We start from the raw sequence: 23,232 nt of genomic DNA on the forward strand, positions 1-23,232 counted from the left end.
GTGACAAGATGTGAGTCTCTTCAGTGCTGGTGAACGGATTACGCATCCACTGCTTTCCCGGGCGTGGATCGGATTGTGAGGGGAAGTAATCCTCGAATTTGAGCAGAGTTTGTCTCAGATATGACCCCATCGATTTACGCATATTATCCATGTCTACATCACCCTCGTCCGTCAGAGTTGAGAATAGAGAGAGCATATCGAAAATGCCTCTATCCACTGAAAGGGGTAATTTTGTCATTAGCTTGGAAAACGTCACTTGCGCGTCCCTGCATGGATAGGTTGAGCAGCAGTCCCGTCCTACAGAGCCCGATATAACGGTCCCATCGTAATCCATGTCCCGTTATGTAGGCCTACTCGTTCAGAACACGGAATATTTCACCTGCAGTTGTATTCTGAGGCAACTCTTTGCACAAATACATTCTTAAGCGTTCTTAGCGTTTATATACAAGAATTGGGCATCTGAAATGTCAGTCGTCTCATCTAATTGGATCGCAAACCAATTAGATGTGCGGGGTCTGTCTAAAACTTGGGATTCAACATCATATATGAGATGGGGATGCTTTGTTTCTAAATGTCTGCGCATTTTCGATGGCTTCATAGCATCGTTGCTGAGGCAAATCTGACAGACCGGTATTGTCGGGCAGCTTTCATTTGAAACAAATCCTGGGAGAGAGAGAGAGCGAGCGTGCAGGCTGCAGCTGCAGGGCTAGCTAGTGTGTGTGTGTGTGTGCGTGTTATGTGTAGCTATATTTCCTCATTGCAACACAATTTGTTTACTGCAGTCTAGGTTTAAAATATATCACATCTTCAACCTAGACATGGGGCGGCGGGTAGCCTGGCGGGTAGGAGCGTTGGGCCCCGAGATGACAAGGTAGAAATCTGTCGTTCTGCCCCTGAGCAAGGGCGACGAAGACGTGGATGTCGATTAAGGCAGCCCTCCGCACCTCTCTGATTCAGAGGGGTTGGGTTGAATGCGGAAGACACATTTCAGTTGAATGCATTCAGTTATACAACTGACTATGTATCCCCCTTTCCCTTTCCCTAGACTGCATCATGCATAGTTCAGCACATTGCGCAAGTAGGCCTATGGCAAGTATTTATTTGATTCAAATATGCTGCAGACAACCAATCATATTCAAGACAAATATGCCACAGACCTGCAAGCATTCCTCCACAGAGTGGCGCAGGTCCACCGACCTGGGTTTGAGAAAGGCTGAGTTAGGCTACATGATAAGCACAGGGCAGGTTCTTGCCATTCTGCCGCCCTAGGCAGACCAAACAAATCAGGTTCATTTTCGGTTCTGAATGAAAGTTGAAAATACTTATTTTCCGGATGTTGAAAATTCATATTTTCCAGATATTGAAAATATGTGTTTTCAGGATGTTGAAATCAGGCTCATTTTTGGTTCTGAATGAACGTTGAAAATAAAATTATAGACATCTATGTTTGGGCCAAATCAAGGCTGGTCCAGACCGGACAAAATCTGAACCAAATATAGACGTCTTTGATTGGTTCAGATTTGGTCCAGACTGGAACAAAAATCAATGTCCATGGATGTGGAAATCAAGGCTGGTCCGGACTGCACCAAAAAAAGACTGCGTCGGTCGGTGCTTACTAGGGTGTAGCCTACGTTGTTGCCTGAAATTGAATTTTGCCCATCTATGTGGTAAGCCTCCGTTTGCAAAACACCAACAAAAATAAGTCCAAAAGACGTGCTTACTGGGGTGTAGCCTACCATGTCGGCCCACAATGGAATTTAATGAATCCATGTGGTAGGCACACCGTTTGTAAAACAGGCCGTTGCATTGGCTTTACTAGTCCTGATTCCTGTGACTAATCAATTTGGCCATTTAAGCTCTGAAATCAGCTACCCAACTTTATCAGAAGTTATCGTGAGCCTATTTGCAATGTGTTTACACAGCAGGACATGCAGAAGTATTTTATTTTTTGCTATGATCAGCTTGTCAAATTTTTTTTTGACAGATACAAACTTGAAACCACTGATCATGACAATGGGGTGAAACTCCTAGACAACAGTTGTGATTGTCCATTCCATATTGTCCATTTTACTTTGATCTGTCCTGTTTTTAGGATATGTTGTTTGTTAACATGACATAATTTTTTTTAGGTTAGGCTATTTGATCCGAGAAACCTGCATGATTTAAAAAGTGTCCGTCTCATTACATTGTCATACATTTTATCTCCAGCCTGTAGGCTACAAAAAAGGCCACATACTCTTTCTACCATATCCTATATCTGCTACATGATTTATGTTAGAATTTTTTTGGGGGACGGAACGTTGGTGGAGCCCGCAGCGATGCGTCTCTCAAACAACAGCACCCTGGTGAGGCGCGCTGGGAATGGACAAGCAGAATATTTTGCGCCCCTGCCTTTGACAAAGTGGGCACTGCTTATCACAGGGCGGCATCAACGCTCACCCCAAAAGCCCATATGCCACTGTTTGAGAGAAATTGACATTGTTTTTGGGCAGAATTATGTGAGGTTTTGTGTTGTTGTTGGAGGTGCGTCTTTGCCAGTTTAGCTAAGAAAATACCACACTTGTCAGTCTGCCGCCAAAGGCGGCCGCTAATAATCCTGCCTAATAAACGGGCCGGCCATGAGCACACTTTTAACTGTGTGTGCCATACATTTCCAGACTTTTTGGCAGAGGTATCCCTAGGCTACTCACGCACAATGAGGAAATGCTACACTTCTTTCCTTCTGTTGAGAAGTTAACCTTGCCCATGCACAAACTCCTATGCAAACCGGGGGTTTACACTGTTTGAGTGCTGACACCAAGAGGGCTGACAACAGTGTAGATGAATTGGAAACCTCTATTTGATCTTGAAGTTTGACTGGGTGGCAGTCTGAAAGGCTAGACAAAGCAGGATGTATTTGCCTTCTTTTGAATGGGATTTGGCCGGGGCTCCTTATGTTGAATTGACATTGACATTTCTATTGTAAAGAGGGGCGTGCTTGAGCTGGGCCCTGCAACATGTTGTCATCATCATGATCGCGCGCTCAACAACCCAGCCTGGGTAAACACCCGGTAAACTCCAAATGGTCTATGGTGGTTAACTCCTTCAACGCGCCTCAAGTGGGGCTCATGCGCAGTGCTTGACATTTCAAAGTTGATTCTCCGGGTGTTTGAACAGGAAGGCGGACATGTTGGTCAGGCGGTGGGAGAAAATCGGGCATCGTTTAGTTTTTCGAAAAATAACATAGCTAACGCTAGATCAAAACCAGATTTATCTATGTAGAACCAGCAAGTTTTCCGTCTGTATCGGTCAATATCTATGGCCGATGACAATATGAGGCTTACTGCGAAAGGACGGCAATGAAATGTTTTAGCAAGACCGTGTTTTAAACTGATCGAAATTTGGAAGTATACGTTTTTTCGCCACTTCTACTTTGCAGCTGTCAGACTCGTTTATTGTTTTTATTTGCAAGGGTCTTACACTGATATATGGACACAAGCCTGGGAGTAATGTGGCTACTTTGCAACCTGTCGGATTTTTAAAACTGTATTTAAGTTTTCCTCTTTGGATGTATCGATGTCGTTTTAAATCCTGCACAACTCCTCTGTGGCATCCTGTGGACGCCTACTAATCTGTTGATGCATTTAAATTAACTAGCTAACGCTAGCTAAGTTATCTTCTTTTGAATTGCTGAAGTTGTCTGCAAAACCTGAACGGGGGAAACATTTTTTTCTGAAAATGTGGTCTTTGAATATCAAACGCCACTTTAAACGTTTCATGGTCAGTGAAAAAGAGGGAAGAGACACGTTTCTTTGATTGAAACTGCGGGTTCTTGCTAAACACTGACTTGAGTTCACGCAAAGGAAATAACATTAGGCCAGCTAACTAGCTACGTTAGCACTTGAGCTAGATTGCTAACTCCTTTTATTTAGCTATAGCACCGGCGTGGAACTCTACTTGTCTGCAAAAATGTCGGCTGGAGAAAGTTTGGACGCTCGTTTTGAGAAAATCGATGCCATGTTGAAGAACCCGAAGTCGGAAATAAACACTGATTGCCTTTTGGTAAGTAAAGTAGCTAACCTGACGATAAGCTTGGCTCGCTAAAGTTAGTTGTCTAATGTTAGCTAGAAATGTAATGTTATTGAATTAGCTAACTAGCATTAGCATAATTTAGCTAACTAGTTAATGAATGTTAGTTAGCTAGCTACCGTTAGCCAAGTTGAAAGTGGTTTGAGTAAATTAGCTAGCTAGTTATTTAATCTAACGTCAGCTAGCTAGCTACTCAACTTGCTAGCTACCTGGTGTAGGCCAGCCGACATCTTGAAGATTAGCTAGCTACCTAGTAAACGTTAGCTAACTAACGTTAACTACCTGCTAGCTAAATAGCTAACGTTAGTTGGCTAACAAGCTGAACAAGTGGCATCCAAAACGACCATGAGAAATCATGTACTATAGGTAACGTTAGTAGGGCTGGGAATTGCCAGGGACCTCACGATACGATGTTATCATGAAACGTAACTACGTGCCAATACGATATGTATTGCGATTCTACAGTATATGTAAGGTTATTGCAATAACATGTTGCGTTTTTTATTGCGATTTGATGTTCCCAACACATTGATCACTAACGTTATAAGTCTGCTGCAGAGAGACTGTTTTGATCAGTCAGGGAAATAAAAGGCATCTATCGTCATTCCCGTATTATTTTTTTTACTGTTCCCTGGAATCGTTAGTTTTTATATATATGTGTCCATGCTAACATGTCCATGCTAACTAGTTAAGTACTTGTCAGGCATCTATGCTAGCCAGAGCATGGCTGAAGAACTACTCATCAACATCAAGTTGAATACCGTTATGTCTGATTCTTGATATCATTACAATTGACACATTTCACTACTACTAGTAGCTATTTTGAAACCATCAACGCTGTTGATGGTGAAGGTGCTGGTTGAACCCGAGGGTATTTTGCAGCCTAAATAATAATATTAATAATAAATGTACAGTGTAGTTTTGTTTCCATGAAGATAGACAGACAGTCCAATCTTGACCATGGTGACTTTGCAGGCTGGTCTCATAGACTAGAAGTAACATAGTAAATGTACACAGGACACTCAAATTAGTATGATATGCTACATTTGGTATGGTTACATAAGACAGATGGTTACTTTGGCAAAAACTAATCTCATCATGGACAACTTTAGCATTTTAGCTAATTACTAACTTTTCAACTACTTACTACTTTTGAGCTACTTTGCAAATACTTAGCGTGTTCGCTAACCCTTCCCCTAACCTTAACCCTTTAACCTTAACCCCAACCCCTATCCCCTAGCAAAGCTAACGTTAGCCACTTAGCTAGAATTTGTAACATACGTTTTGAAAATTCGTAACTCATCATACGAAATGGGTGATGGACATCCACAAATGTAATACATACCATACGAAACGGAACATATCATACTAAATGGAGTGTCTCGGATTTACGTAAAGAATAATACGAAATGCTCTGAGACCAGGTTGGGCTTTGGGTTGTCAATCACATTGCATAGAACCAGAACAGGAAAGGCATGTAAAAAGGCACAGTGGACCAAATGTGACAGGGGTTGGAGCGGTCTGCCTGAAGGCCTCCTTTGTGTTGTACAGGCAATATTAGAACAAACTCTTTGGAGAGTAGGCCTATACATGAAAAGTATTTTAAAAATAACCTCTGAAGTGGTAGCATCACGCCTGTTCTAACCTGCCATCCCAGCTGCATCAGTTCACTTGCTCGGGTCTGCCTGCCCTGATGTTTTCCTGTCTGTCACTCATTCACTGCTCATGATGTAACTTGTATGAGATTGCCACTTGCTAAACCTCAGAGGAACACCTCCACCGACTCTAATCTACTCTATCAATGATGCAAACCGAAAACAAAACTGTTGTTGAGGTTTCTCCCCCAGAGAAGACGTGTGATGTAGCCTCCTTGAGTGTGTGTCAGTCAGGGTCTGGTCTGTGTCTGCCTATGTTCCTATGAATGTCCATACCACTTAGAATAAAACATTGTATTGGGCATGCATTATAAGTGACAAACACGTGTGGATATTGGAACACAGCCTTTGTCTCTTTTAATATCGTTCAGAGCATTCTAGTGAAGGCTGGATGTCTTCGATCCACATGGCAGTCAAAAGCCTCTGCATATTAGCCAGGGTGTGACAGAGGATTAGATAAGTAGGCCCTATGTGTGGTTACACTGTTACTAGCCTCTTTGGTGAAGTGGGTTTTAATATCACATACTGTCTGCTTCCTGAGGACTCAGATCGTTAAAGAATCCATGTGGAGCAGTATCTAATGTAACTCAATGTAAAATACTAGCCTGAATTTCCTGTAGTTGTATTCAGCATCTGCAATGTTATGCTAACAGGTATGAACCTAATAAGGTTCTTTCTAAAAACTAGGGTACCATTGAGGTTTTCCTATGCTGGACAAATTGTTACAGCTGTTGATAAGTCATTGATAATAATCAGCGATTTTTTTCTTTTTTCTTCTTGTCATTACATTAAGCTATAAGGGGGAACACACAACTTGATTTAACCAATGTTTAACCCTTTCTCATGGTTGGTGTCTTGACATATTTGTCCAACATTGTGTGACATAAAAAAAAAATATGTTTCTGTCCTTGCATTTATGGCAGTGTAAGTTATATAATATATTAAGCATTAATCAGTTAAATTACACATTGAACTTGAACCCTGGATCTAGCTGTCGGACAGTTAAAAAGAATACAGTGCCAGTCAAAAGTTTGGACACACCTACTCATTCAAGGGTTTTTCTTTATTTTTACTATTTTTTACATTGTAGAATAATAGTGAAGACATCAAAACTATTAAATAACACATACGGAATCATGTAGTAACCAAAAAGGTGTTAAAAAAATCAAAATATATTTTAGATTCTTCAAAGTAGCCACCCTTTGCCTTGATGACAGCTTTGCACACAAAGAAAAACCATGGAATGAGTAGGCGTGACTTTTGACTGGTACTGTAGATATCTCAGAAATGCAATGTAACTACGTAACATTTCGTGTCTCCTTATATTACGTGGTGAAAACAGTTTTTATGGACGACTCTCCAAAAATGTATGAGATGGCAAAATCAAATGTTTCTAACTGAAAGAGTCACCTTAACTTGATACTTAAAAGTCAATTGATACTGTCATTAACGTGGTACTTCACTGACCACGTTTACATGCACACCCATATCCCCCTATTTTCCGGGATACTCAAGTATTGTGTTTTTGAGTTGATGCATATAAATGCCATATTCCGTTTTTATAATAACCCGAAAAAAGCTTGTATCCCGGTTATAAGAAACCCGAATAAGATGCCTGGGAAATGTTTTATCATTGACGGGATACTGTGGCATGTAAACATCTTATCCCGTTTATTATTGTATTTCGCAGTCTATGCAGGCTCAGTTTCAAATATCATGGGTGTTGTGTGATGATGCTTTTATCTAAGATTTTCAAACAAATCACTTAAAAAAGTAGGCTACCTGCGCAGTTCGGTCCACCATAATAATTAATTTTGCTGATACTCATTACTGGATTGTATAGACCACTGGCTATTTTCACCCCTAATTTTTATATTTTCTTATAATTTCCGACATTTGGTAGGCCATATTATCGGCACATTTCCGACATTTGGTAATTTCTGACAGTTTGTCAACTATAGTTAGATACATGCAGCTTCTCTTCTGTCATAACTTGTTGCCCCAGAAGACTAAATAAAGCAGTGCTCATTAGATTGTCTTACATCGATAGAATGAATACATTAGTAATCTACACTGAACAAAAATATAAACGCAACATGCAACAATTTCAAAGATTACAGTTTATATAAGGAAATCAGTCAATTGAAATAGATACATTTATGGATTTCACATGATTGGGAATACAGATATGCATCTGTTAATCACAGATGCCCCCCCCAAAAAAGCTAGGGGCGTGGATCAGAAAAACAGTCAGTATCTGGTGTGACCACCATTTGCCTCATGCAGCATGACACATCTCCTTCGCACGGAGTTGATCAGGCTGTTGATTGTGGCCTGTGGAATGTTGTCCCACTCCTCTTCAATGGCTGTGCGAAGTTGCTGGATATTGGCGGGAACTAGAACACGCTGTCGTACACGTCGATCCAGAGCATCCCAAACATGCTCAATAGGTGACATGTCTGGTGAGTATGCAGGCCATGGAAGAACGGGGACATTTTCAGCTTCCAGGAATTGTGTACAGATCCTTGAGACATGGAGATGTGCATTATCATGTTGAAACATGAGGTGATGGCGGCAGATGAATGACACGACAATGGGCCTCAGGATCTCGTCACGGTACCTCTGTGCATTCAAATTGCGATCGATAAAATGCAATTGTGTTCGTTGTCCGTAGCTTATGCCTGCCCATACCGTAACCCCACCACCACCATGGGGCACTCTATTCACAACATTGACATCAACAAACCGCTCGCCCACACGACGCCATACACGCTGTCTGCCATCTGCCCGGTACAGTTGAAAACGGGATTCATCCGTCAATAGCACACTTCTCCAGCGTGCCAGTGGCCATCGAAGGTGAGCATTTGCCCACTGAAGTCGGTTACGACGCCGAACTGCAGTCAGGTCAAGACCCTGGTGAGGATGACGAGCGCGCAGATGAGCTTCCCTGACACGGTTTCTGACAGTTTGTGCAGAAAATCTTCGGTTGTGCAAACCCACAGTTTCATCAGCTGTCCAGGTGGCTGGTCTCAGATGATCCCGCAGGTGAAGAAGTCAGATGTGGAGGTCCTGGGCTGGCGTGGTTACACGTGGTCTGCAGTTGTGAGGCTGGTTGGACCTACTGCCAAATTCTCTAAAACAACATTGGAGGCGGCTTATGGTAGAGAAATTAACATTCAATTATCTTGCAACTGCTCTGGTGGACATTCCTGCATTCAGCATGCCAATTGTACGCTCCCTCAACTTGAGACATCTGGCATTGTGTTGTGTGACAGTGACCTTTTATTGTACCCAGCACAAGGTGCACCTGTGTAATGATCATCCTGTTTAATCAGCTTCTTGATATGCCACACCTGTCAGGTGGATGGATTATCTTGGCAAAGTAGAAATGCTCACTAACAGGGATGTAAACAAAATTGTGCACATCATTTGAGAGAAATAAGCTTATAGGGATGTATGGAACATTTCTGGGATCTTTTATTTCAGCTCATGAAACATGAGACCAACACGTTGATTGCATTTTATATTTTTGTTCAGTGTATTTAATACCGGTAAAGATGGCTGTTTCGTTTAGGTATGTGTTTAGAAACTGTGGAGAAAGCGCAATAACAGTGGAAAGATTGGTCCTGTGCAAAATGTTATCAGTTTGACCGGTTTTAAGGAAATGAAAAGTTGATTTTAAAACGATAACACGTTTCTGATAAGACTTTAGTTCGTCTTGGGTGCATATTTTATGTGGTTGAAATACTGTCTGCTTGCATAAGTGTCAGAGCCCATTACACGCGAGTTCACATTTTCTCAAGAGATGCTGAAAGAAAGAAATAATATTTCTCCACATCTGTATCATTTTACTGCTAGAAATGCATAATTCTGCTGGAGTTAATATTATATTACGCTACATGTGAGAGGTTATAGGCCTACAGTTAGTGTCCATATTTCAGTTACTAGTCAATTTCACCCATATGAATTTAAATGAGGAATATTCTGTTTATTCACAGAAACAGGGATACTCGTGAGCGGGATATCAAAGGTGCATGTAAACAGCTTATCCTGAATAAGACCTTAAGTGGGATATGAGCTACTAACCGTAATACTATGTGCATGTAAACGTGGTCACTAACTATTTATAATACTTGTTGGATGCGCATTTGGTGTCGCTGTTTAATTACGCCGTGATATTTTCAAGCATCATCATGTGATCCAGGAAGGAATTTTCTGAATGACCGTCAAGTGTCGAACAGCTGTTGTGATCGGGCATGCGATGCAACAACAGCCCAAGTGCTGTAAAAAAGGTAATTCGTTACGCCAGTGAAAACAGTTGTGCCTGTATCCATGTTGGATCTAATATCTCTAGCGAATTTATGTTCTTCTCTGCTTGATAGTGTTGAGTTAACTGGCTTTTTTTTTTTTTCATCAACATCGGTTAAATTATTTGAATTCCATTTACTTCAGATTTGTTGTGACCCCAACGCGCCGTTTCTGTAGAGAGAAATCAAATAATTTACGAGAGAAATGGAAGCAATCAAGTCAAAAACCATGTGGGACGCTGGGCTGAAGGGAGTTGTAGTTTTCATTTAAGCAAATATTCAACCTAGTTCAGCGCAAAAACGTAATTAACTGCAATTACCATATTCAACCTTATTTTGGGACCTACGCTTGTCGCCGCCTTCCCGCTTTTGGGACGACTCCCTCCATTGTTAGGCTGTAGATATGAGCATCTCGTCATTTATATACTGCTCTATGGATGGATACACTTTTACGCCTGCTACGTTAGGTTAGATACACACAGACCGTGTGAAATAGGAATGTACACAATGACGAGAGGGACAGAGACAGTTCGTGAAAGTATGCCTTACCTACTTTGAAGAACTAGTAAAATGATTTAGTCAGACAGCTCTGCAGGATAATAGGCATGCTAGCTAAATAGGATGACTAAAGATAGCACAGAATAGGGAGCACAACGTTATATGGCCTGACTGCTACTGCCTGAGCAGAGATGAGATGATTACTTTAAGGAATGAAAAATAATAGTAATCAAATAAAAACGAAATCATATTTTATTATTTTATAGTAATTTCCTAGTTTTCTATTGATGTCTACCCAATGTGGACCTGACAGACCATTTAAAATATGATCAATGTTTTGGCAATTGAATGTTCACTATTTTTATCTTTGGATTATTTTTTAATAGTCTAAACCGGACTGACCGCAAAAAGCACTAATCGCTCAGCACTACTGGTTGATTTACAGCAGGGCCTCGTTAGATTTAACAGGGAAAGCATCAAGGTAATGAGTTCGTTTTCACATTTTTGTGCCTCAGATTGGACAATGAGTCTACTGTGCGCAATGGTGTAGGATAGACTTGTGCAACACCCAACACTATTCTTATAAATTATTCTGGATAGAATGCCAACAAATTACATAGCCTAGTGGGTGTCTTCACAATATGATCTGATGATGAAATAACATGACAAATACATTTTGGTTTCCATGTTACACCTGCAATTTAAACATTACAAGGTGCTTGAAGTAGCCTACTTAATCTTGAATTTGGAGCTCAGAAAATCAAGTATTGGAATAGGCCTTCCTTGAAAATCAGACATTTCCTCAATTTTGTCCTTGTAATTATTGTAGCCAATTTATAAGTTTTCCTGCTCCCTTATAATTCTGTGATTTCATTTCTGATCAGTTTTTGTGATAGATGTGGCCACTTTCGTTTGTTTCCTGCCGCTTCAGTTGAAGGGTGTTGTGAAACTCTGTTGCGGTAAAACCACGTGCTGTTATTATGAGGATGACAACATCTAATGCTGGCTCCAACTTGGCTCATATTTTAGAATGTAATAATAATTTGAATATCAATGCATTGGCAAGGCCTAAAAAGAAATCTTAGTGATAATGGCCTACTTTTTAAAAAACCCTTTTTTGCATGCATTTTTTTTGAGGGGTGGGGGTTATATGAAGCCCTATATGTACAATTATATAAATGATACAATTGTATAATATTGAGGTCCTTGAAAATTACAGTTAAGTGCTTGAAAAAGTCCTTGAATTTGCCTTGCCAATGTCTGTATGAACCCTGCTTAAATGTTGTATAGGCCTATGTAGTTGTATAGGTGGAGTTATGGGCCAATTTGCATATATTCCTTTAAGGACACATGTGGAACTGCATAAAAATGTATATATTTTTTGTTTAAAACCATTTGAAATGTTGATCCTAGTGTGTCAAATTGGCCCCATTTTATTTATAGAAAGACCCATAAGCAAGTTGCCTAAAATGTGTGACAAGAATTAATAGGGCTGGGAACAGCCAGGGACCTCACGATACGATATTATCATCATGATACTTAGGTGCCGATACGATATGTATTGTGATTCTCACGGTTTTAGATTTGTTGCGATTCGATGTTCCAAACATTTTGCTCACCATACGTCTGCTGCCTATAATATTGGCATATATCATCTAAAATAATATCCTGATATGTAACTATATTGATCCCAATCCCCGCCCCACCCAATAGACGAAACTAACAAATGGGAAGCATAGAAATGGCTCACATAGAACAGATCTATGTGGTCCTCTGTAGCTCAGCTGGTAGAGCACGGCGCTTGTAACGCCAAGGTAGTGGGTTCGATCCCCGGGACCACCCATACACAAAAATGTATGCACGCATGACTGTAAGTCGCTTTGGATAAAAGCGTCTGCTAAATGGCTTATTATTATTATTATCTACCGCTTCTTAGACTTGCTTTCAATGAGTGACAGATACATAACTAACATTTCTATGTGAACTTGGTCGGGTTGCCCAAAGAGTTACATATTGCAGCTTTAAATGAAGCTAGCAGGTATTAGGCTAAGCCTACTATCAATCAGACAGACGGGGAATACAAGTTCCCACGCTTATTTTGCCTGCCATAGAAATGCAATAAATGTAGGCCTAATCACATAGCATCTTTTGCCAATACGGGCCCCTGCCCTCTGTCTGGTAGTATGGATTGTGGGAGAGATGACGGTGACTGAGAACGCATGATTGCATTTCCCTTATACTGGAAAGGCTGCCTCATTCACTAATGAAGGGAGCATTCAAATTCCTACATGGAGGAGTGTTTTCTTGTAGCCCTACACACACCCACCTTAGTTCACTTCAAGGCAAGCACTTCTCTACATGGAGGCTGGAAGAGATGGAGACACGCACACTGTCGAAAAAATAAATACATCCAAAACTGAGGCTTGAATGCAAAATAAAGATGTTTATTGAAACATAGTGCCCAAAAAAGCTCCCTACTCTTGCAATCCTTTTATTTTATTCTGAGGAAATGTTCACATGGTATATGTAAAAGCAATAATTGATGATATTTCTCGCTTTTGTATATTTGGTATATTATCTAGATCATGCATTCTATTGTAGTAGGTACTGATTCATAGATATTCGGGTGTTTTCTTGCTTGATCATGTGACATATGCAATTATCCTTGAAATACAAGCCAGGTGTGTGTGCCAACAATTTCTACTGATGGCCTGAGGCCGAAAAGTTTGTTTTGTTTTCACGTTTAATTTATGCACTTTCTTACACTATAATTTTTTTGGGCACCATGATGTTTCAATAAACATCATTATTTTGCATTCAAGCCTCAGTTTTGGATTTATTCCTTTTTCAGACAGTGTGTGGGTCTCCATCTTTTCCAGTATTTTTTATTTGGACTCCTACGCAACAGGAGAACAGACACTGTTCAGTAGTTAGGACCTTTTAAAGAGCGCAGACTGCCTCTTATCATCTACATGGAGGCTGCCAGGGCTGCTAGCCATATTGAAACAACTCTCTTTTAAAGAAGAACAGTTGTTTAGTTTCCCTGACCTCCCTGCCTGGCTGCCATAGAGAAAGGCACACACTTCGGCACTGCTCTGACTTAATGGCAAAAAGCTGTGGCGACTCTTCCGAAGCTCAAGCCCATGGCAGCTACACACAAGGGTGTTGTTCCTCTTTTCCCCCTAGCTGCAATCTCCCTCAATGAATGGAAGCCTTTGCTTCAGCCCCCTCTCCACCACCACTCTGCTTCTTCACCCACAGCTTAATAAAATTCCATGCTAATCAAATAACCTCTTGTCTTTGACTGGCCTGGAGTCCCCTGTGTGTCCCAAAACCATTCTGTACGTGCTGCCTGCGCCTGGAGAGAGTCAGAGCTGCTTGCCCGGCCTCTGCTCTGAGGTAGCTAGCTGGGTGTGTTCTCTCCACCCATAAAACCAAAATTATGTGGACCGATGGTAGTTTGATGTTTCTGAGAGCTTTGCTTTTAACATTTAACTTATAAAGCATTTTCAACATGTTTGGCTACTAGGCTATGAGTAGCCTAATCAGTTCCATCAAAGGCACAATACTAGCCTTTTTCTAAGGCTGCTGTGGTTATGTATTTCTAACCTTATTTGACTTTTTGTGTTGATTTTCCACTAGCCTGGGCAGGGTCTGGGGTGCCAATCTGTTTTTGCTCTCTTGCCAACTCCCTATGGAATTGCCATGCCCAACGTTGTCAAGAGAGCAGGAACAGACTGGCACCCAGGCTAGTTTGCCAATGCCTTAGCCAAAAGCAGTGATGCTGTTGCTCTTTTGCCCATTGAAGACTGTGTTGTTTTGACTGTGATATTTTGCCTGTGTCCTCCACTCAGGGGTAGCCTACCACTCAGACACTATGTTCCAGCCCTGTCATGTTTATCTTCTCCCTAAATAATTTCTGTTGGAGAGAGAGATGGGGGCCTTATCTGTAACACACTGCCTGCCCTCATCACATAGCTCCAGGCAGGCTCCTGCTCCTGAGAGAGCCTCCGCACAACCAGAATTCCTGGCATTGTGATGGGAAAGCTTGCTGACATTTAAGGGTGCTTCTATCGTCGGTATAGTGAGCTATGTGTTTGTTTTTCCATAGGGCTTTTGAAAGTTCACAGGCCTAGTAAAAAAAAATTGTAATGCCCTGGAAATCCTGGAATAGGAGCCTGAAGCTGTCTGAAATAGCATTTTTAACAAAAGCTGCATTCTAGTAACAGAATGTTATATTTAAATCCTAATTGCTAGTTGGTATTCTCCTTGAGTTTGATCACATGTTTGGTAGAGCTAATTCACCGGCTGGCAGAATAGGATGGCTGGATTGATCTGTTGGAACTTGCCTGGTATGGGCCTTTGTTCCTGACATAGCCCAGTCTTTATTGTTTTCTAGACACTTGGCACATTGGGCTCCCTAGGCTAGCATAGGCCTGTGTTTTGCCTCTTCCTTGAGCTAATGCTGGGCTTAACAACTTGGACGTGCTCACATTTCCCGATTTTCCTTGTCCCAAATCTTTCATTCCGTCCATCCTTAACCCGAGGATGTGGGTGCTGACATTACACAATGATTCCCTAGTTCAGGGATCATCAACTAGATTCAGCCGTGGGCCAATTTTAATTGTATTTATTTATAGTTATTTTTATTTATGTATTTTGTCTTGATCAGATGGTCAGGGTACCGAAACATATTTACAAATAATTTGTAGACTGCAAATTGACCGCAAGAAGCTCAAACCGATATATTTGACTAAAACATAATCCGTTCAAGCCTTGCTTTCATTTGTATACGTTCACATACACTGAGTATACCAAACATTAGGAACACCTCCACCGTTGTGTCAAGTTGGCTGGATTCTCTTTGGGTGGTGGACTGTTCTTGATACATACGGGAAACTGTGGAACGTAAAAGCCCAGCAGCGTTGCAGTCCTTGACATAAACCGGTGCGCCTGGCACGTATTACCGTAGCCCTTTTCAAATGCACTTGTAAAAAAAATCTTGCCCATTCACCCTCCGAATGGCTAACATTCTCAATTGTCTCAAGGCTTAAAAACCCATCTTTAACCTGTCTCCTCCCCTTCATCTACACTGATTGACGTGGATATAACAAGTGACATCAATAAGGGATCATAGCTTTCACCTGGTCAGTCTGTCATGGAAAGAGCATATTTTAATGTTTTGTATACTCAGTGTATACAGTTGAAGTCGGAAGTTTACATGCACCTTAGCCAAATATATTCAAACTCAGTTTTTCACAATTCCTGACATTTAATCCTAGTAAAAATTCCCTGTCTTAGGTCAGTTAGGATCACCACTTTTATTTTAAGAATGTGAAATTTCAGAATAATAGTAGAAAGAATGATTTATTTCAGCTTTTATTTATTTCAACACTTTCCCAGTGGGTCAGAAGTTTACATACACTCAATTAGTATTTGGTAGCATTGCCTTTAAATTATTTAACTTGGGTCAAATGTTTCGGGTAGCCTTCTACAAGTTTCCCACAATAAGTTGGGTGAATTTTGGCCCATTCCTCCTGACGGAGCTTGTGTAACTGAGTCAGGTTTGTAGGCCTTCTTGCTCACACACGCTTTTTCAGTTTACATTACATTACATTTTTACATTTAGCAGACGCTCTTATCCAGAGCGACTTACAGTTAGTGAATACATTTTTTTTTTTATACTGGCCCCCCGTGGGAATCGAACCCACAACCCTGGCGTTGCAAACGCCATGCTCTATCAACTGAGCTACATCCCTGCCGGCCATTCCCTCCCCTACCCTGGACAACGCTGGGCCAATTGTGCGCCGCCCATGAGTCTCCCGGTCGCGGCCGGCTGCGACAGAGCCTGGATTCGAACCAGGATCTCTAGTGGCACAGTTAGCACTGCGATGCAGTGCCTTAGACCACTGCGCCACTCAGGAGGCCAGTTCTGCCCACAAATGTTCTATAGGATTGAGGTCAGGGCTTTGTGGTGGCCACTCCAATATCTTGACTTTGTTGTCCTTAAGCCATTTTGCCACAACTTTGGACGTATGCTTGGGGTCATTGTCCATTTGGAAGACCCATTTGCGACCAAGCTTTAACTTCCTGACTGATGTCTTGAGATGTTGCTTCAATATATCCACGTCATTTTCCTTCCTCATGATGCCATCTATTTTGTGAAGTGCACCAGTCCCTCCTGCAGCAAAGCACCCCCACAGCATGATGCTGCCACCCCCGTGCTTCACGGGTGGGATGGTGTTCTTCGGCTTGCAAGCAACCCCCCTTTTCCACCAAAAATAATGAAGGTCATTATGGCCAAACAGTTCTATTAGTGTTTCATCAGACCAGAGGACATTTCTCCAAAAAGTTTGATCTTTGTCCCCATGTGCAGTTGCAAACCGTAGTCTGGCTTTTTTTATGGCGGTTTTGGAGCAGTGGCTTCTTCCTTGTTGAGCGGCCTTTCAGGTTATGTCGATATAGGACTTGTGTTACTGTGGTACTTTTGTACCTGTTTCCTCCAGCATCTTCACAAGGTCCTTTGCTGTTGTTCTGGGATTGATTTGCACTTTTCGCACCAAAGTACGTTCATCTCTAGGAGACAGAACGCGTCTCCTTCTTGAGCGGTATGACGGCTGCATGGTCCCATGGTGTTTATACTTGCATACTATTGTTTGTACAGATGCACGTGGTACCTTCAGGCGTTTAGAAATTGCTCCCAAGGATGAACCAGACTTGTGGAGGTCTGCAATATTTTTTCTGAGGTCTTGGCTGATTTCTTTTGATTTTCCCATGATGTCAAGCAAATAGGCACTGAGTTTGAAGGTAGGCCTTGAAATGCATCCACAGGTACACCTCCAATTGACTCAAATGATGTCAATTAGCCTATCAGAAGCTTCTAAAGCCATGACATCATTTTCTGTAATTTTCCAAGCTGTTTAAAGGCACAGTCAACTCTGCATGTAAACTTCTGACCGACTGGAATTGTGATACAGTGAATTATAAGTGAAATAATCTGTAAACAATTGTTGGAAATTACTTGTGTCATGCACAAAGTAGATGTCCTAACTGACTTGCCATAACTATAGTTTGTTAACAAGAAATTTGTGGAGTGGTTGAAAAACTAGTTTTAATGACTCCAACCTAAGTGTATGTAAACTTCCGACTTCAACTGTAACTCTCTATTATGCTTGGGAAAAGGGTAAGTGTACCTATTAAGCCCACCAAAATATTAGATATTTCTAACATATACTACCCTAATCTTTGGAGATTAAATTAAATATATTAACCTCGTGAAATGTTATGACTTTTTTTAAATGTGTAAGACAAAATATTTGATAAAATACACTACGTGACCAATAGTACATCTCATTCCAAAATCATGGGCATTAATATGGAGTTGGTCCCCCCTTTGCTGCTATAACAGCCTCCACTCTTCTGGGTGGGCTTTCCATTAGATGTTGTAACATTGCTGCGGGTACTTGCTTCCATTTAGGCACAAGCATTAGTCGAGGTCGGGCACTGATGTTGGGCGATTAGGCCTGGCTCGCAGTCAGCGGTCCAATTCATCCCAAAGGTGTTTGATGGGGTTGAGGTCAGGGCTCTGTGCAGGCCAGTCAAGTTCTTCCACACCGATCTTGACAAACCATTTCTGTATGGAAGCACAAATTCGTCTAGAATGTCATTGTGTGCTGTAGCGTTAAGATTTCCCTTCACTGGAACTAAGGGGCCTAGCCTGAACCATAAAAAACAGCCCCAGACCATTATTCCTCTTCCACCAGACTTTACAGTTGGCGCTATGCATTGGGGCAAGTAGCGTTCTCCTAGCATCCGCCAAACCCAGATTCTTCTGTCAGACTGCCAGATGGTGAAGCGTGATTCATTTCTCCAGAAAACGCGTTTCCACTGCTCCAGAGTTCAATGGTGGCGAGCTTTACACCACTCCAGACGATGCTTGGCATTGCGCATGGTGATCTTTAGGCTTGTGTGCGGCTGTTCGGCCATGGAAACCCATTTTGTGAAGCTCCCGATGAACAGTTCATGTGCTGACGTTGCTTCCAGTGGCAGTTTGGAACTCGGTAGTGAGTGTTGCAACTGAGTTCAGATTTTTTTAAATGCGCTTCAGCACTTGAACACCGTTCTGAGTTTGTGTGGCGGACCACTTCGATGCTGAGCTGTTGTTGCTCCTAGACGTTTCCACTTCACAAATACAGCACTTGCGGTTGACCGGGGTAGCTCTAGCAGGGCAGAATTTTGACAGAACTGACTTGTTGGAAAGGTGGAATTTTATGACGGTGCCACGTTGAAAGTCAATGAGCTCTTCAGTAAGGCCATTCTGCTGCCAATGTTTGTCTATGGAGATTGCATGGCTGTGTGCTCAACTTTATACATCTGTCAGCAATGAGTGTGGCTGAAATAGCTGAAAGCACTAATTTGAAGGGGTGTCCACATACGTTTCTATATGTGTTTGTGAGAATTCCGGACTAGGCTTAATGGGTACCAAATGTACCCTTTAAGCCCATGGCTGTTCCAAATAAGCCCACCTCTTAAATAATCAATTGTAATTTCCAAATGTTCAAAACTTACAAACAGACATTTCTAATATAAAATTGGATTATATTAATTTCCCCTAAAGTTATTAAAAGAAACTGATCATTACTATTCATCATGAACGTAGCGCTCATAACAGTGGGTTGTCCAATCGTATCCACGGAGATCAATGTGGACTTAGGCTTTTGTTTTTGCCAACCAGTACACACCTGGTTCAACTAATCATAGACTTCAATCAAGACATGATTAGTTGAATTAGGTGTGTTATTGCTTGGTTAGAACAAAAACCTGCACCCACACTGGCCCTGTAGATAAGAAGCCATGCACAAAGATCATAACACACACAATTGAATGAATTATCTGAAAGCTGATTTCACATTTGCTGTACTGCTGCTCTTGTTAATTAGTTCTACTTATCTTCCTAAAGCCTATCCGAAGACTGTTTCAAATCTCCCTCTACTCTTATATTACAAAGAAAAAATGTAATCACCTGGGTGAAAGAAGGACAACAATATGACCGTGCCTCCACTCAAAATTGCATGAGTAGTCAACCAATAGTAATCACCACTAGTAATCATATTCTTGTCCCTCATTTGTTTGCATTTTTGTCCACCACTTGTAAGTCTTCTATTCCTTATGTCCCTCAAGCCTGATCTTATTCTCTCTCTGCATCAACGACCTCCTGTCCACTCCAAAAATCTTGCCGTGAGTACAGAGGTTCCTAATTGTTTGATCTTGGTAAAGGCACCATGGCTAGATTAGGGCTGTGGTGGTCATGAAATTTTGCCTGCCGCTTATTGTCATGCAAAAGACTGCCGGTCTCACGGTAAATGACGTTAACATAAACACGTTTAGCATTTCCAGGCGTACAAGCGCCTTCGGAACATCAACAATTTAAAAAAGTATAAAAAATACATTTAATATACACCATCACAATAAGTCCATTATTTATATTAGGCAGGTCTAAAGAAACATTATGATATGAAGAAAATGTATTTCAGAAGAACAGAATGAGTTGGTCTACTGTATGTTATCTGGCTATGTGCCATGCCATAGACTGTAAGCTTGTTCGTTTAGTAGTCAAGATATGTTTATAAGTACTGTGCCATTATTTTATAATATATGATTTTATAGTAAGAAGAATATAATTGAACTTAGCTGAATAAAATCCAAAGGATATTTTTCCCATTCCGGAGTGAGTGCACATATGAAGTGGCCATGTTGAGCGTAAAAGTGATCATTTGAAATGGGTCCTATAGGCTAGATTGACTTATTTGGTAACTTTAGCTGTAAAAGATACAAACCTTAGAATGACTTAGAAATCAAAACATATATGGGCTGCATGTTGCAACTATATGCTATTGATGATTTGAAAAAGTTGCAAAAAAAGCTTGCGCTCTATTCCTTGCCTCAGGCTGCAAACACTGTTCTTTCATCAATTGATCATATTTTCATCCATCAGAATATTTTCAATTTAATCTAGTCTTGACTAATACAGTGAGGTGAAAAAAGTATTTGATCCCCTGCTGATTTTGTATATTTTCCCACTGACAAAGAAATGATCAGTCTATAATTTTAATGGTAGGTTTATTTGAACAGTGAGAGACAGAATAACAACAAAAAATATCCAGAAAAATGCATGTAAAAAATGTTATAAATTGATTTGCATTTTAATGAGGGGAAATAAGTATTTGACCCCTCTGCAAAACATGACTTAGTACTTGGTGGCAAAACCCTTGTTGGCAATCACAGAGGTCAGACGTTTCTTGTAGTTGGCCACCAGGTTTGCACACATTTCAGGAGGGATTTTGTTCCACTCCTCTTTGCAGATATTCTCCAAGTCATTAAGGTTTCGAGGCTGACGTTTGGCAACTCGAACCTTCAGCTCCCTCCACAGATTTTCTATGGGATTAAGGTCTGGAGACTGGCTAGGCCACTCCAGGACCTTAATGTGCTTCTTCTTGAGCCACTCCTTTGTTGCCTTGGCTGGGTATTTTGGGTCATTGTCATGCTGGAATACCCATCTACGACCCATTTTCAATGCCCTGGCTGAGGGAAGGAGGTTCTCACCCAAGATTTGACGGTACATGGCCCCGTCCATCGTCCCTTTGATGCGGTGAAGTTGTCCTGTCCCCATAGCAGAAAAACACCCCCAAAGCATAATGTTTCCACATCCATGTTTGACGGTGGGGATGGTGTTCTTGGGGTCATAGGCAACATTCCTCATCCTCCAAACACGGCGAGTTGAGTTGATGCCAAAGAGCTCGATTTTGGTCTCATCTGACCACAACACTTTCACCCAGTTCTCCTCTGAATCATTCAGATGTTCACTGGCAAACTTCAGACGGGCCTGTATATGTGCTTTCTTGAGCAGGGGGACCTTGCGGGCGCTGCAGGATTTCAGTCCTTCACGGCGTAGTGTGTAACCAATTGGTGACTATGGTCCCAGCTGCCTTGAGATCATTGACAAGATCCTCCCGGGCTGATTCCTCACCATTCTCATGATCATTGCAAGTCCACGAGGTGAGATCTTGCATGGAGCCCCAGGCCGAGGGAGATTGACAGTTCTTTTGTGTTTCTTCCATTTGCGAATAATCGCACCAACTGTTGTCACCTTCTCACCATGCTGCTTGGCGATGGTCTTGTAGCCTATTCCAGCCTTGTATAGGTCTACAATCTTGTCCCTGACATCCTTGGAGAGCTCTTTGGTCTTGGCCATGGTGGAGAGTTTGGAATCTGATTGATTGCTTCTGTGGACAGGTGTCTTTTATACAGGTAACAAGCTGAGATTAGGAGCACTCCCTTTAAGAGTGTGCTCCTAATCTCAGCTCGTTACCTGTATAAAAGACACCTGGGAGCCAGAAATCTTTCAATTTGAGAGGGGGTCAATTACTTATTTCCCTCATTAAAATGCAAATCAATTTATAACATTTTGTGTTTTTCTGGATTTTTTTGTTGGTATTCTGTCTCTCACTGTTCAAATAAACCTACCATTAAAATTATAGACTGATCATTTCTTTGTCAGTGGGCAAACGTACAAAATCAGCAGGGGATCAAATAATTTCTTCCCTCACTGTATGTTAAATTAGTTTAGATTTAGAATGGCCCATTTATCAAATGCGCAAGAATAGCGAATGGAGGCTGCTTTCCCGAAGGTTTGTTCTTGCTGGGTAGGCTACTCCGGTTGTTTCATTCCATGCATCAACCACTGTTTGAGGAGCATGCAGCCAGGTGATTTCCTGCTCAAACTCTGTATGCCATGGGCTCTCCAACTCTGTTCCTGCAGCTACTCAGTGCTGAATTTGGGAAACCAAGTAAAATCTGTTCGGGAACATCGATAGTAACATGTTTTCACAAAGAAACATATTTCATTAAACTGTTGACAGCCTCTATCTCTGCGCGCTCGAGAAAGTAATGAAGGAGAAAGAGGAGGAGATGGAAACACACGGTGGTGTGATTCTGTAGCTAAAGATAGTGTCAGCTTAATTTTAAAAAAGTACAAAAATGCCCTATTACTAGTCTATTCAAAATTGTATACAAATTCACTATAATTATAGGTATCTGTAAGCCGCGCTGCACAATCAATGAACCAACAGCATCGCCTAGGCCTTTACGTTCTCTCCCAGACTCATGGATAGAAAGTTTGGTGCATAAGGTAACAAGTCCATCCAGTATGCATAATAATATAGTCGACACTAAAAGGCGATTTACTAAAATGTGTTTAATTTTGGAGTATAGGCTAGACCAAATGTACCAAAGACATTTAATATGTGGTAGGCTATGTATTGTATAACGACACAAGTTGGTTTTTTTTTTTTGGGGGGTTGGGCTCATTAGGCCTATACCTATGCAAAAACTCTATGCATATGGTTGTTTTTTTTAATCATCAGTTTAGAAAGCGTTGTCCATTTCATTGTTTAGGCTTTTAAAACAACATCCACAACGACCATGTTTTCTGCTGTTTCATCCTGTTTAACTTATTTCTTCAAATTGATAAATCACAGTGAAGTGAGTTTTTTAAAAGCAAGATACTGTTTTGATGATGTATTTGATGTGATGTTCAATTGCATTTGCATTGATGTCAGAGTGGTTAGAGGGACAATAGAGCCCAGAGTACCAGGCCATTATCAACCTGATGGCCGTTAGCAAGTTAGTACTACCAACGCATGTCC

General features: G+C 41.3%; 1 protein-coding gene across 3 annotated transcripts in view; it reads left to right on the forward strand.

The window, feature by feature from the left end:
• The first annotated feature begins 3,130 nt into the window (after positions 1 to 3,130).
• LOC121581060 (rho-associated protein kinase 1) overlaps positions 3,131 to 23,232 on the forward strand; it is an 88,605-nt gene continuing 68,503 nt past the window's right edge. The window contains exon 1 of one of the 3 annotated variants that reach the window (XR_006003160.2): positions 3,131 to 4,041. Coding sequence is in view for 2 of the 3 variants with exons in the window: in XM_041896421.2 (XP_041752355.2) it covers positions 3,949 to 4,041 (93 nt within the window). In the remaining variant the exon portion in view is untranslated. The remainder of the gene's footprint in view (positions 4,042 to 23,232) is intronic. The other 2 variants (XM_041896421.2, XM_041896422.2) reach the window with 2 other exon arrangements.

Source organism: Coregonus clupeaformis, chromosome 14 (assembly GCF_020615455.1).
Source record: "Coregonus clupeaformis isolate EN_2021a chromosome 14, ASM2061545v1, whole genome shotgun sequence".
Taxonomy (NCBI): domain Eukaryota; kingdom Metazoa; phylum Chordata; class Actinopteri; order Salmoniformes; family Salmonidae; genus Coregonus; species Coregonus clupeaformis.